Source organism: Sus scrofa, chromosome 12 (assembly GCF_054392235.1).
Source record: "Sus scrofa isolate SSC_HxYL_T2T_F1_AM1 chromosome 12, Sscrofa_HxYL_maternal_Yorkshire_Landrace_v2.0, whole genome shotgun sequence".
Classification (NCBI taxonomy): Eukaryota; Metazoa; Chordata; class Mammalia; order Artiodactyla; family Suidae; genus Sus; species Sus scrofa.
Window position 1 is genome coordinate 37,898,821 of NC_139394.1, and position 14,171 is coordinate 37,912,991.

General features: G+C 49.4%; 1 protein-coding gene across 21 annotated transcripts in view; it reads left to right on the forward strand.

Annotated features, from left to right (window-relative positions):
- MSI2 (musashi RNA binding protein 2) overlaps positions 1-14,171 on the forward strand; it is a 438,300-nt gene that overhangs the window by 3,893 nt on the left and 420,236 nt on the right. For 18 of the 21 annotated variants that reach the window (XR_002336815.2, XR_002336816.2, XR_014820276.1 and 15 more), the window contains one exon: positions 2,026-2,067. Coding sequence is in view for 15 of the 21 variants with exons in the window: in XM_021066169.2 (XP_020921828.1) it covers positions 2,026-2,067 (42 nt within the window). In the remaining 6 variants the exon portion in view is untranslated. Of the gene's footprint in view, positions 1-2,025; positions 2,092-14,171 lie in introns of all 21 variants that reach the window. The other 3 variants (XM_084982851.1, XM_084982852.1, XM_084982854.1) reach the window with 1 other exon arrangement.

Sequence of the window (14,171 nt, forward strand, 5' to 3'; positions counted from 1 at the left end):
CCAACAAGGTGACTGATGATGGCACTTGGGTGCTGTTGAGCACACAAACCACACTGTGGGGGAGTGTTGATGAAAAGACCCGTCTGTCTGACGTTGGGTCCGCAGAATGGGAAATCCACACCTGTTGTATTTCTCCTGTCGACAGCTCTAGTTGGTGCTGAATACACCTGTAGCTGTGATAATGTTAATTTCCATGAAAGGGTAGTTTCCTAGATCAGAGATTTTTGTCTGTTTTAGTTCCCGCGAAGCAATCTCTCATTTCTCAGGTGATGTTTAAAGGTGGAAAACATGCTGCAGACTTTTATTAGGTCTTTAAACGACCTTAATAAAAGTGGTAGATCTTTATGTCTTACCGGCTGGGTCCTCGGGGATAAGTCTCCGAAACAGAATTAGCTGTGGTGTGACTTTCCCTCCTCTGTGCTTTTTTTTTTTCCCCAAAGCATTACTCTTTTATTCCCCCCCCCCCCATGGCAGCACTGAAAACAAGGTTGAGATTTACATTTTAAAAGGGGAACATTTTAATATGAAAGCCAAAGCGGATAAATAAATAACTTGTAGCAGTATTCATGCCACGCTCAGAGTTGAATTTTACTCAAAGATTTGTGACATTTAGAAATTTAATGAAAACCAACAAGGGGAATATTTTTTTCGCTCCTTTCCTCCCCATATTTTCTATCCAACACCCCCTCCCCCAACTCTACCCCACATCAGCCTGTTAGATTCAAATGCTTCTGTGGGAATTGTTTGGAGTTTTAAAGCCAGTCCCGGGTTGAGATCTGCAGATGTGTCTGCTTGGGGTACTGGTTGTTTTTCCCTTCCACTTGGGGTTAGGGTAGGGGGTTACCCTAATTGTTACACTGGATTCTGACTGCTTTTTTTTCCAGTGATTTTTTTTTGTTTTGTTTTGTTTTGTTTTTAATCCTCTTCCCATAATGGCCTTATTTTTCTAATATGGGTTGAGGTTCTTCGCAGATTTTTTTTTTTTAACCTCCCCTTGTGATTTTTAAAATCCAGGTGCTTTTAGTTCCTTTGTTTCCTTTCATTTGAATTTATTATTATTTTTAAGAACCAGCTCAGGCTCCAAAGTTTTGGACACCTGCTTTCTTTTCGAGGTGGAAGGACAGAACGAACTATCCTTTTGAATAATCTTAGATAATTTTACTTTTGCTCAAACAAGTGAGTTCATTCAAGCAGAACATCGAGTTGATGTCAGCGGGGAATTTTTGTTATTTATTTTATTTATTTTTTGTCTTTTTGCTATTTATTGGGCCGCTCCCACGGCATATGGAGGTTCCCAGGCTAGGGGTCGAATCGGAGCTGTAGCTGTCGGCCTACGCCAGAGCCACAGCAACGCAGGATCCGAGCCGTGTCTGCCACCTCCATCACAGCTCACGGCAACACTGGATCGTCAACCCACTGAGCAAGGGCAGGGACCGAACCCGCAACCTCATGGTTCCTAGTCGGATTCGTTAACCACTGCGCCACAACAGGAACTCCAGCGGGGAATTTTTGGATGCTGTTGATTTGAAAAACATTTTGGAATCCCCTTCCCCACGTGTGTCGTTTGGTTATCGGGAAGGAGAAGAACTACCATCCGGGGACTCACTGCTGGATCGTCCACATAATTTTTAGGTTATAGTTTTTTCCAGTGATGATGCTCCCGTCTTTTTTTTTTTTTTTTTTTTTCCTAGCCTTGCGTCCCACATTAGGTGCAGGTACCATTTAACATTTGGTGTCCGTGGAGGAGAAGCCCTTGCCTAAATTGAGAACATGCCAGATCTGACTTGTTAAAGCACATTTTATACATGGACATACCTGGCAGAACATTTCAGAAAGGCTGGCCCTATTTGTTACATCTGGGAAGGGACCTTGAACGTTGAGATCAAACTTGAGTTGCCTGAGATGTTACCAAAAGCTGGGTTAAAAGCCTGAGAAATGAGTGATTCGTAGATAGGTGATTAATCATACTTTTTTCCCTCCTCTCGAAGTCCTGCAGTTGACGCCTCCTTTTCCATTTCTCCCCAGATTGACCCCAAAGTTGCATTTCCTCGTCGAGCGCAACCCAAGGTAAGTAGGAGAATTGGTTGATGGGTTTTTGCACTCAAATGTTTGCTGAATTTCAAGTTTCAGACTGAGCCCTGGCAATGAAGCCTTGAAAGCTGGCGTACACCGTGTCTTCAGGGTATCAGTGTGTGGTTGAGAGAGGCCGGGCTGGGCCGGATACTCTGTGAGATAACCGTGTGTGTGCGTGTGTGTGTGTGTGTGTGTGTGTGTGTGTGTTCGTGCCCACGCGCAAGCTAGCCATCCCCAGGTGGGTTCTGATCGTCCAGCTGGGGGCAGGGACAAGCCTGCTCCTTCATGAGCAGACATAGATCTGTCTGTTGCAATATTTCGGCAAGGTTCTATTTATTTTTTAAGCATTGCTGAGATCGGTCATATCAGGAAAAGTTGGATCTTTCCTCATGACTCTTCTTTGGAGGGTACTCTTTTGAGGCCTTGCAACTTGGAGATTACAGAGAGGACTAGAATTTCAATAAAAGGCTTACCCTTTCTTGGAAGAACAACTTTGTAGACCCACAAAGCCTTCCATCTGACAGAGGACGCGATGGATGTGTCGGTTTCAGGTAGGTTGGACATACCTGGGTACTCTTGAAACCAGCACTGCCGTTCTTTGGTGCAAGCGCTTGTGCCTGCGTGGAGAAGCGCTGGACGTGTCCCCTTGTCAGAGTGGTGCCACAAGCCTTGCTGAACGACCCGAGATAGGCCTTCCGTTTTTCCCCCAAGTGTGTAGTTAATGTAGTTCTCCCTGAGCTCGCCAGGTGTGGTCTCGAGAAAACAGCTGCATGAAGCCAAAGGTGAACTTGAAAGGGCTTCTGGCTTCCATGCTACATTTGCACTTCTTAATTATATGCTTTTCTTCCCTATGTAACATGGGAAGAAAGACTGTTTCTGCATCCTGTGGCCTGGGCACTCTTTCAGGGGAAAGGGGAGAAGGCGAAGTGTCTGATCGGAGGTCAGAGAGGGCAGGGGCTGTGGTTTTAGCAAATTCAGTTTATTTCTTTAAGCGTGGTCTCCTGGAAGTGGAACCTTTTGGGTGTGCAAAGGGAGAAATGGTTTTGCACGTTAATGAAGAGAGAGTTGGCGGTTGTGGGTCATAATTTGGAGCATTTCAGGTTGGGGCCATACGATCGCTCCCTTTCTCTTTCCCTTTGTCTCTCTCGCCCCCTCTTTTTCTTTCTTCCATGTAATGCTTTCTCCTTCTTCCCTCCCCTTCCCTTCCCTTCTCTTTTTGGAAGGAAACACAAATCTAAACAAAAATAGGGAAATGTTTTCTTTCAGCATTTTTTCTTTAATGCTTTAGCTGATAGGCGTTAGTAAACCAAAGAGGTTACACTGTTTCTGTACCGAGCACAAACTTTGGGACCCTCTTAAGTGTTTAAAGGTTGCTTTCCAAACTGTGTGTGATCCTTGACATTTCAGAAGGCTTCCAGAATTAGCAGTGTTTCCTGAGTTTGGAAGAAGTGCTGTTTCTTCCATAAGTGTGAATCTTCAAATTTCCAGGTTAGTCACTTGATCACCCAGAACTGGGATCAGATTACCCTAGACGGAAACTGGAAAAATCCCTGACTTGGTCAAACCATGGGTTTGACCTGTTTTCTCCTCTCTCTCCCAGCTGCCCCCACCCCCTAGCTTTTTCTTTTTTTTTCTTTTTTTTTTTTTTTAAACCAGTGCTCTATTTTAATATCCTCTGGCGTTTGGTTTTTCAGTGATGCGTTCAACTTAAAAAATGAGACAGACTATTTCTTGAATGCGTCAAAGTGTGTGCATACCCCACCCCTCCCGCCTTCTGAATTGGATGTGAATTAACAGACGTTTGGATGTGAGCTAACATTCAACCCGTTGGGGAAGGACATCTGTCCATTCAATTCTAGGGGTTTTGTAAGGACACTTTTTATGACACGCCTTGCTTTTTTCAGCGAACTTTCCTATCCGTTATTGCCACCCGAATCCCAGGTCCTGCAGCACTGAGTTAATTGTCTCGGTTTGCTCATCTATAAAATGGGGGGATGACTTGGCTCCCTCAGAAGGTTGTCGTGAAGGGTGAAAGGGCCTGGCAGAGGGGGAGGGCCTGGGGACCCATCACTCTCGTTGATGGTGTAACCACCTTTCTTGTTGTTGTTGTTTTCAAGCTGAGCAGCTTGTCTTTGGATGCCAGCTGTGCCCCTCGTTATACTGTGTGACTTTGGGCAAATCAGTTAGCTTCTCTGAACCTCCGTTTCCCCATCGCATTGAGTTCGGGTACAGATTCAATCAATTAACAACGGTAGGGAGTTCCCGTTGTGGCTCAGCAGTAATGAACCCGACTGGTATCCATGAAGATATGGGTTTGATCTCTGGCCTTGCTCAGTGGGTTAAGGCTCTGGTGTTGCCGTGAGCTGTGGTATAGGTTGTAGATGTGGCTCAGATCTGGCGTTGCTGTGCCTGTGGCAGAGGCCGGCAGCTGCAGCTCTCTTTCCACCCTTCGCTTGGGAACGTCCATATGCTGAAAAAAAGCAATCAATCAATCAGTCAATCAATAAATACAAGGAAAGGTCAAATGCCTGAAAGAAGACCTAGCATAGCGTATGTGTTACGTGCTGTTTTTATTATTATTTTTGCGAGGTCCTCACAGCGATCCCAGGAGAGGATTGAGTCTGTGTGCCAGGCACTCTGGTAGGGACCTGAAGTGTGTTCACTCACTCAGTCTTCGCTTCTGCCCTCTGAGCATTAGCTCCATTTTCTAGGTGAGGACGCAAGGCCCAGGTGCATTGAGAAGTAGTGCGATCTGGCTCCTGAGCTGGGCGCTCTCCCAGTTCCTGTCGTGCGGGGGCAGCGAGGGAAGGGGAGGAGGAGGTGGCTCGGACAGTCAGCGGGCTGCAAAGAGCAGAATCCCAGCCAGCGCCTCGGGACCTTGAAGTTCCATGGTTGGGTAATTCGCCCAAGCCCTGTGATGTCACCCTATTGTGTGACACTGTCTGGCGTGTGTCTCCATCTGAGCCCTCAGGGCACCTCTCAGATGGTCCTGGGGTTGCTCCACAGTGAAGCAGCTGGGGGATCAGCGGGGTGTGGTGCTTGGGAGTTGGGGCAGGTTGGAGAGAGAGCGTCTTCCTTGTTAATGGCTATTTCCTCTTAGAATTTGAGTCTGGCCAGGGGGATTTCAGACCGAAGTTAGTAGTGGAGGCCAAAGCCTGGCTGGCTGGAGCGTAGAACTTCAACTCAAGCCTTTTTTTGTTTATCATTTATCTCCCTGCAGTTAAATGTGTGTGTGTGTGTGTGTGCGCACGCGCGTGCGTGCCAGGGCCCCAGGGGCAAGGTGAGCCGTGCCCCTCCTCGGGGACCCGGTGCAGGGCTGGTAAATGGTGTGTCCGCGTGCCTTCCAGTTCAGATGCATTTCTCTGCTTTCTGGCGGTCCCTCCTTGCTAACGCTCGCCAGAGAAATACTCCGTGCAGGTGTTAAAACAAGACCGGTGGAAAGAAACAGTAACGTCACACGAAAAGAAAACCCGTGGCAGGGAAGAACAGCTTTCCTATTAGGACTGTCATAATATTCTGTAATGCATCATATAAATAAAAATCTGTTTTGACCAGAATTTTAATGAGAGACCAAAGCGAAGGTTTTGAATCCTGCCGTGCATCTCTCTGTCTGGGCGCCAGAAATGGTCACATCTCAAGTGAAGTATAATGGGCATTATTAACTAGTCGAGGGGAGACTCTTCGGAGACTAGTGGCCATTAATTAGTGAAGTACGTTTTGATCAGAAGCAGCTAAGTCTGTCCTGTGTCTCTCTATTTCTCCGGGTGATTATTTCATTTTGTAAAATATGTAAGAGTTCCTCCCCCTCCCCCACCTCTATCTTTAAAGATTAAAACGGTCATGCCGCTCGAAAAAGATGACTTAATTTGAAGCCGCGGGAGAAGCGAGGATGATTGGGATCGATCATGTCATGTCCTTTCGGCAGGTCCTTTGGGCACACGTGTTGCCTGCCTGGAAGAGTTCAGCTCAGGGCTCGTGGGTTCTTTTTCTTGTGTGGAGGAACCAGCAGACTGCCCATCTTGGGCCAAGAGTGAGTCTGGGCGTAACTCACCCTCTGCCCTAATGATCCTTGTGTGTAATAAGGCACTCCTCGCTCTCCCAGTTCTCATTTTCCTCCTGAAGTTTTAGAGGCCAGTATCTGTGGATCAAGAGGGATCTCATTCCCTCAGCCTGTTTGCAGTTCCCTTCTGTCCCAGCTGAGTCACCTCAGCCCCTGCAAGCCTGTTGCCTCCCCTTTAAAACCTGGATCGTGGGGTTGCCCTCCACGGATGCATTTTCAAGAGGACCGCTGAAGTCGTTGCCGGCAGCCTGGCACCGAATAGCACCCGGCTGATACTGTTAGAGAATTATTTTTGTAGACTCACAAGATGATGATGGTGCAAATGACATAAGGAAATTCTTCATTGGAATGGAAGCCCTCTGACGGCAGGGAGCTGCTGATGGTTGGTGTCGGGTTCCTTAAATGAGTGAGTTGAACCCAGCCTGCCTTTTTCTTTCTTACTTTTTTTTTTTTTGTCTTTTTCTAGGGACGCTCCTGCGGCATATGGAGATTCGCAGGCTAGGGGTCCAATCGGAGCCGTAGACACTGGCCTACGCCAGAGCCACAGCAACACTGGATCTGAGCCACGTCTGCGACCTACACCACAGCTCATGGCAACGCCGGATCCTTAACCCACTGAGCAAGGCCAGGGATGGAATCCGCAACCTCATCGTTCCTAGTCGGATTCGTTAACCACTGCGCCACGACGGGAACTCCATCCAGCCTGGCTTTTTCACAACTTGGGGAAGTTGTGAAGGTTGCTCCTGGCACAGCGAAGTGGTGGCACGGTTGAGCTAGAAGCCAGGTTTTCCTGTTCCCTGGAAGATGCTCCAGATGGGTGCAGGGCAGCCCAGGCGTTTCATACACGCACCTCCTGTTCCGGGGAAGTGGTTTCTTGGCAGCTTCTCAAGGGCGATGGGTGAGTTTTCGACATCTGGCCTCCCCCCCACTGTGGTGGGTCAGGTCCTTCTAGTGTCTTGCCATCTTGGATGCTCTGCAGCTGGCATCTAGGCAGCTACAGTTAACCGACCTGCTGGTGGGTGTCTGTCCCCAGCAGGGATGTGGCGGGGCGTCTGCAGCCCGCATCCACGGCAGCGGGGGCCTTGGGGGATTAGTGGCTTAGCTTCTTTCTTGTCAAGGCGCTAGGCTCCTTCCTGCATCCTCGGCAGCAGCAGGTGTCAGCTTGGGAGGAGGGGCAGCTCGTCCTCCAAATGTCCTTACCCTGGATTTTGCCTTTCCTCACATGCTCTCATTTCAATGTTAAGGCCAGTCTGCCCAGCTGCTGGAGGGCCAGTGCTCTGTGTCAGATGTTTTGGGCAGACAGGTGAGATTCCTCTTCCCCTTGGGGAAGGCAGGGGGAGGAGGGCTCTCTGAGGAACCATTCTGGGTACCCCTGGGAGCTGCATCCATGCTTTGCGTCCTATTTCGTATTTTTAAAACTGCACATCCTCTGGCTGAGAGTCACATAAATGGGAGTTGTAGTTCAGCGGGTTAAGGATCCAGCACTGTCACTGCAGGGGCTCGGGGTCGGTGCTATAGCGCAGGCTCAGTCCCTGGCTAGGGAACTTCCCCATGCCGTGGGCGTGCCCAAAAAAGGGGGGAAGCTGTAGATCCTCAGGTCTGTCCTCTTGATTGGTCTGGGATGTTCTTTTACAGAGAGCTCCTTTCGTTGTTTTTAATGGCGTGTACCTACTCTCTGGGAATTTAGGAAACCCTTGGTCTCCTGATGCCTACTGGGCAAAATCTAAACTCAGCCAGGTCGGAAAGGTCCTTCAAGATCTGTCCGGGGAAGTTCCCGTTTTGGCTCAGTGGTTGACGAACCCATGAGGATGCGGGTTCGATCCCTGCCCTTGCTCCGTGGGTTAAAGATTCGGTGTTGCCGTGAGCTGTGGCATAGGCTGGTGGCTGCAGCTCTGATTGGACCCCTAGCCTGGAAACATCCATATGCTTAGGGTGCGGCCCTAAAAAGACAAAAAGACAAAAAAAAAAAAAAATAAAAGATCTGTACGGGGATCTTCCAGCTTATTGCCCGACTTGTCTAAGCTTTTGCTGCCTAGAACCAGAGTGCTCTGCCTTCTCTGAACACCTGCCCTTCTGTGGATCCCCCTCTGCACGGGCCTCCTTCTCTCTACCGTGCAAAACAGACCCTTCTTTCAGAGCCCAACTTCGTCACAATCTTTTCCACGGAGCCATCCCTGCTCCCTCTGGGGCGTAATACCTCTTTCTCTGGATTTCCGCAGCACTTTACCTTTTCTTTGGTTATGGCTCGTCCGACAATAACAAATGAGCAGAAAATGTATTGTTACATCCACTGGGCCTTGTGCCAGGAACTCACTCCTTCATTTATTCACCAAATGTTACGGAGCACCTGCTGTGTGCCCGATGCTGTGTGTGGTTCTGGGGATGGTGCGGAGAACAAGACAAAGTTCCTGGCCTCGTGGGCCTTTCCCTCTAGTGAAGAGGGAGCCGGTGGGCAGGTGTACAGCATGCCGGCAGGTGTGAAAACCTCCGCGGAGTCAAGTGGGTGTGGGCTGTGCCTTTCATGCATTCACATGCCCCTTCTAGTGTTCAGTAATGATGTACCAGGTCCCTGCTCAGCACCAGGGACCATGTGAGGTGCTTTGTGCGGAGTTTTGTGGTTCCTTGGGTTCACGTCCTAGCACCTCTCCTGGCCAATAGAACTAAAGGCACAAGCATAGAACTAAGAGCACAAGCGTGGAGTTCCCGTCGTGGCGCAGGGGTTAACGAATCCAACTAGGAACCATGAGGTTGCGGGTTCGATCCCTGCCCTTGCTCAGTGGGTTAAGGATCTGGCGTTGCCGTGAGCTGTCGTGTAGGTTGCAGACGTGGCTCAGATCCTGCATTGCTGTGCCTCTGGTGTAGGCCGGCAGCTACAGCTCTGATTAGACCCCTAGCCTGGGAACCTCCATATGCCATGGGAGCGGCCCTAGAAATGGCAAAAAGACAAAAAAACAAAAAAAAAAACCAAAAAAAACCACAAGCGTGTTTTATTAATAATAATGAAAACAACGTTTAGCTTTTAGTAGTGCTCTTTTGCATGCTGTGATCTCCATTTAGGTAGAATGAATGCGTGATGACAAAGGAGAGGACACAGTGCTTGTCTTCAGGGATCTTACCTCTGGGTTGGGGGAGCGGTGCCCCGTGTGTTACAGGAGGGGCTGCCGTAAGCACAGGGAGAGAGGTGGGCAGTGTGTGTAGAGGAAGGAGGAATGAAGGGAGCCCCTTGGAGGAGGTAGTTTTTGCCCCAGCTGCTGAAGAACAGGTAGGAGGGAAGAATGACAGGAATGTAGTTCTTCCTACCGGGGGCCAGGAGGTCAGGACGGGCAGCTGCAGCAAAGGGTGTGTACAGCCGGATGCCGTGGGATGCAGCCTGGATGGCAGGCTGGGGCCAGCTCACAGGCGGACCTTGAACGCCAGGCACAGCCCATGCGTCTGTGCTTGAGCTGGCAGGCGCCGGGGAACCTGCTGTGTGTGTGCAGGATCACGGGCCGCTCCGTATGAATGGAGCTCTTTGGGACCAGTGGAGACGCTGGGGTCCCCGTGAGGACCGTGGCTGTGCAGTTTCTTGGAGAACGGTCCACCCTGGACCTGTGCCTCGAGTGGGATTCGTACCGCATTCTCTCTGGCTGCCGACCCTTCTTTAGGAGGGATGGTCTGGGCCGATACCACCCTGATGTTTGGGGTGTGTGGCAGCTACTGAGAGCTCTCGTTTCCACCATCTCCCCTCCTCTTTTTCGCTTCCTTAACAAGGGGCCGTGCTGTAGACAGAATTCCACACTTTGGTTCTTTGTCCATATCTAGGTTGTGATCTTGACCTTACTGTCTGTAGACATCGAGATGTCATTTCTTTGTTGGGGATCACTCATTGTATGACACCGAGGCCTGTGCCCTGTGGTTCAGGGGATCCTGGCCTGTGACGACATAGGTAGTATCTGCTTGGAGTCACCTTTGAGTGGCTGCCTAGAGGGAGGCACTCGAGGTTTTGGCATCACCGGCTCTGCCTTGGGTGTGAGACAGTGTGGTCTTGAGACTGAGCACCGTGTGAGACCGTGTAGCCACAGCTGAAGGTGGTTGGTCCGTGTGGGGTCCCCTGGGCCCCCAATGTAGCAAGGTCCCTGTTTTCCTCTACTTCAGGGGTCGATAGCATCAGATTCCCCGCTCTCTGGGAAGTTATTCTCAGGGCGGGTACTTAGCTGCTATACTTCTTTATTTTACTTTGAGATCTTGTGACATCAAAGAGGAAAATCCCAACTCAGAATAATGGCGGTCACATATTGTGTGTCAGTATGTTCCAGGAACCGTGCTAAGCTTCTGTCTACTTATTTTTTTTTTTTTTTTTTGTCTTTTTAGGGCCGCTCCTGCGGCCTATGGAGGTTCCCAGGCTAGGGGTCAAATCAGAGCTGTAGCCTCTGGCCTGCATCACAGCCACAGCAGCGTCAGATCTGAGCTGCGTCTGTGATCTACACCATGGCTCACGGCAACGCCGGATCCTTAACCCACTGAGCAAGGCCAGGGATGGAACCTGCGTCCTCAGGGATGCTAGTCAGATTCAGTTCTGCTGAGCCACGATGGGAATGCCAATATTTTTTGGCGTTTCATCCTTATAATGGGCCTGTGCAGTAGTTCATATTCTCTCCATTTGACAGATGGGGAAGCCGAGGCCAAGGACGATAAGCTTTCCTAGGGCCACAGAACTAGTAAGGATTGGAGTTGGCCTTGGGTGCAAATCTTTATGAATCCCAAGTCCTTGCTCTTTTACCCACTCTGCCCAGCTGCATCTGACACGAGTGGGTAGATTTTTAGGTTCTTGGTGCTTTGCCTGACTGCGGTAACATGCTCAGGCTGCAGAAGAGCCTGCTCTGGCCAGGAGGCTTCAAGTTAGTTTCCATTGCCTATTTTTTCAGGATCTGTTTGGCACAGGTAAATCCCACTTACTGGCTAAGGAGTTTTAGGTCACTATGATTTCGTGCCTCCATTTCTTCATCTGGAAAATGGGGACTCTTCACATTTCCTACGTCCTAGACCTGTTAAGGGAGTTAAGTGGGTTAACACAGATGAAGGGCCCAGGGTGATAGCTACACATAGCGGGTCCAGTGGAAGCATTTGTTATCTCTTGCTGTCCCCAGAGATGGCACTGCCCTGGTCAGAAACGGCCTTACCTAGTAGCTCGTGCCTTGATTGGTACCGCTGGCCTTTTCTAAGGGCGACCGATAGAACAGTGCGTTGAGATTGGGAAGATTCTGTGTCAGGGGCTCCGTCTGCTCCTGGGGTCCCGGCTCCCTAGGGGGGAGAGCGTGGACCCTTTATCTGGGAGGGCTGCTCCATGGGCACTGGGAATGCATTTCCTTTTCCGCGTCTGATGCCTGTTTTTGCTGCTTCTGAGAGTGGAGTCCTGGGGAGCAGCCAGGGCACAGCTAAGACCCGCTGTGTGAGAGGTCTCCCTGGGTGCCTTCTGTCTCCTAGTCCTGGTCTTTATCCGCCTGGGGGTAGTTCCACCAATGACTGATCTGAAAGCCTCACATTCATTTATTTGTCACTGGCTGTGACAGGCAAGTTAATGCTAATGGATTCTTTTTTTAGCCTGTTGTCTGGGATGGGTTTCTCCCAAATGTCCTGAAATCTAAAGCATTAGGGGAACGTGTAACTTTTATGGCAGGGGAGGATTTAAAAGATAAATAGGGTTTTGGACTCGAGGGCCTCACATTGGGACGGAGTGGCCGAGAAGGGGATGTTGGGCCAGCCCAGAGTCTTCTTTTTAAGATAACCACTCAGAGCTCTAAATTGCTGTTTCTGTTTCAATTATGTGACAATTTCAAGGGTTTCGAAAACTCTAATAAAATGGTCTTGATGATGCATTCTGGGGAGAGAGTGTTTTAGAAGATCCAGGAGAATAAATTCCTTGGGGGTCGAGAGAGTCTCTCGTTGCTGCCACCCCAGGCCTTCTTTCGTCTGGGTTTTTACATTTTTATTGTTTTGAAGGGCAGAAAACCGTGTTGGAATGTATTCAGGGCTTCATTCATATCCTCCACTGAAATGAATTATTCTCTTTGGGCATTTGCAAATAGACGGGCCACTGCAATCACTATCACGCTCTCTCTCTCTTTTTGTGAAAGCCGGCCTGTTGTAAATGACTTTCAGAACATAGTTTGTGTGTGTAGTGATTTTGAATAAAGCAGCAAAGAGAAGAAACTGGAGGAGGGAAAAGTGTGAGCTGTGAGGCCCTATCAAAGTTTTTTGCTTTTCTCCAATCCAAGCTTTTGATAGTTTCCCAAAGGACAGCAGTTGACGATGGCAGCCGGCTTCAGGCTGCCTGCGGGAACAGAGTGCCGAAAGACCTAGTGTAGCAAACTGTGATGCTAAGTGACATTAATGAGGTGGCCGCTCTGATGGGAGGGAGGCAAGGGTCCAGCGAGGCTGGGGTTCCCATGACTTGCTTTCAGCTGCGTGTGTCTCCTTCTGCATGCACGTGTGGGTGCCTGGTGGGGGTGCACGCGTCTGCCTTTCCTGTCTTCCAATCAAAGCTTTTTTTTTTTTTTTTTTGCCTTTTCTAGGGCTGCTCCCGCAGCATATGGAGGTTCCCAGGCTAGGAGTCCAGTCGGAGCTGTAGCCACCCGCCTACGCCAGAGCCACAGCAACGCGGGATCCCAGCCGCATCTGTGATCTACCCCACAGCTCATGGCAACGCCGGATCCTTCACCCACTGAGCGAGGCCAGGGATCGAACCCGCAACCTCATGGTTCCTAGTCGGATTCGTTAACCCCTGCACCACGATGGGAACACCTCCTCGATTAAAGTTTTAACACCAAATGTTGCTCAGTTGGTTACAGTATTCTCCACTCTCGAGAGTCCCATGTAAAGTGAGTGTTCTGTTCCCACCTCCTGAAAAGTAAAGCTTTCAACAAGAAGGATCTTGATACTTCTCAGTATCTGGTGGGGCCCTGTGGCTGGTGAGGCGGACACCACAGAGCTGGGTGCTGTTGGAGCACGGGGGGCCCAGAGTGTGAAACGTCAGTCTTCAGCTCTGAGCTGGATTCCAGAGAGGCGGGAAGAGAGCCCCTGTGCGAATGGCTGCTGCTGCTGCTTTTTTTGTTAAGGCCCTAGCCTGATAATATTTCCTATTGATGGTTTAAATGGGACGTTGCAGCAACTGCTTCTTAAATCTTTCAGTACCTTGGAACGTGTCTGTGTCTCCCTGTTGCTCTTGGTGCAAGAATTTCTAGTTACTCAAGACAAACTTCAGTCTTTGGGGTCGATTACCTGGGAAGGTGGTAAGGACCCTGGGTCTTGCTGTGGATGGGACCTTGGGAGGGCATAGCTGGCCCTGGTGACAGGAGCGTCCAGAAATGAGGCCGAAATTGCCATCTCCTTCCTCATTGTGGTGTTGGTCTGAGTCTTCTAAAGAGTGATGGGCACGTGTATGACACACTGAGAAATCTTAAGAAAAAAACTTTACATGGGGCCTGGAGTGGGTGGAAATACAGCGTGTTGATGGCATATCTTTTACCTGGGGAGCATGGATCAAATTAGGACGCTTGAACCTCGGAAAAGATGGGCCTGCAAATCTCCACAAGACTCCTCCATGTATCTGTTGCCTCTTCTGTTTTCAAAGCAGATAATTGGTTTTAGTAAGAACTTCTGACTTGATTAGGGGGCCCTTAGGAAATTAAAGTGTGTTTGAATTTCACAAGTATAATTTTAATTATACAAATTTTGCGTTTTTCACTAGGGAGCCAGGTTCAGAACTTGTTTTCCTGTGCTAATAGGGGTAGTAAAGCTGATTATGGCAGAAGGCCTCCCTTAAATCGCTTGGAAAATAAAAAAAAAAAATCCCCGGATTGGATCATCGTGTTTCCCCTGCAGCACACGATGTTCAGGTTACCGTCCGCGCCTGTCGCCATCCTTGTTAAAAATGGCTTTTTTTCACTGGATCCACACAACTGTAGAACCTGACTGACGTCGTGGGGAGTGGGGCGGTGGTGGGGGGGAACCTCATTACAAATTTTTCTGCTACACTTGCCGAAAGAATTCAATTAGAGTT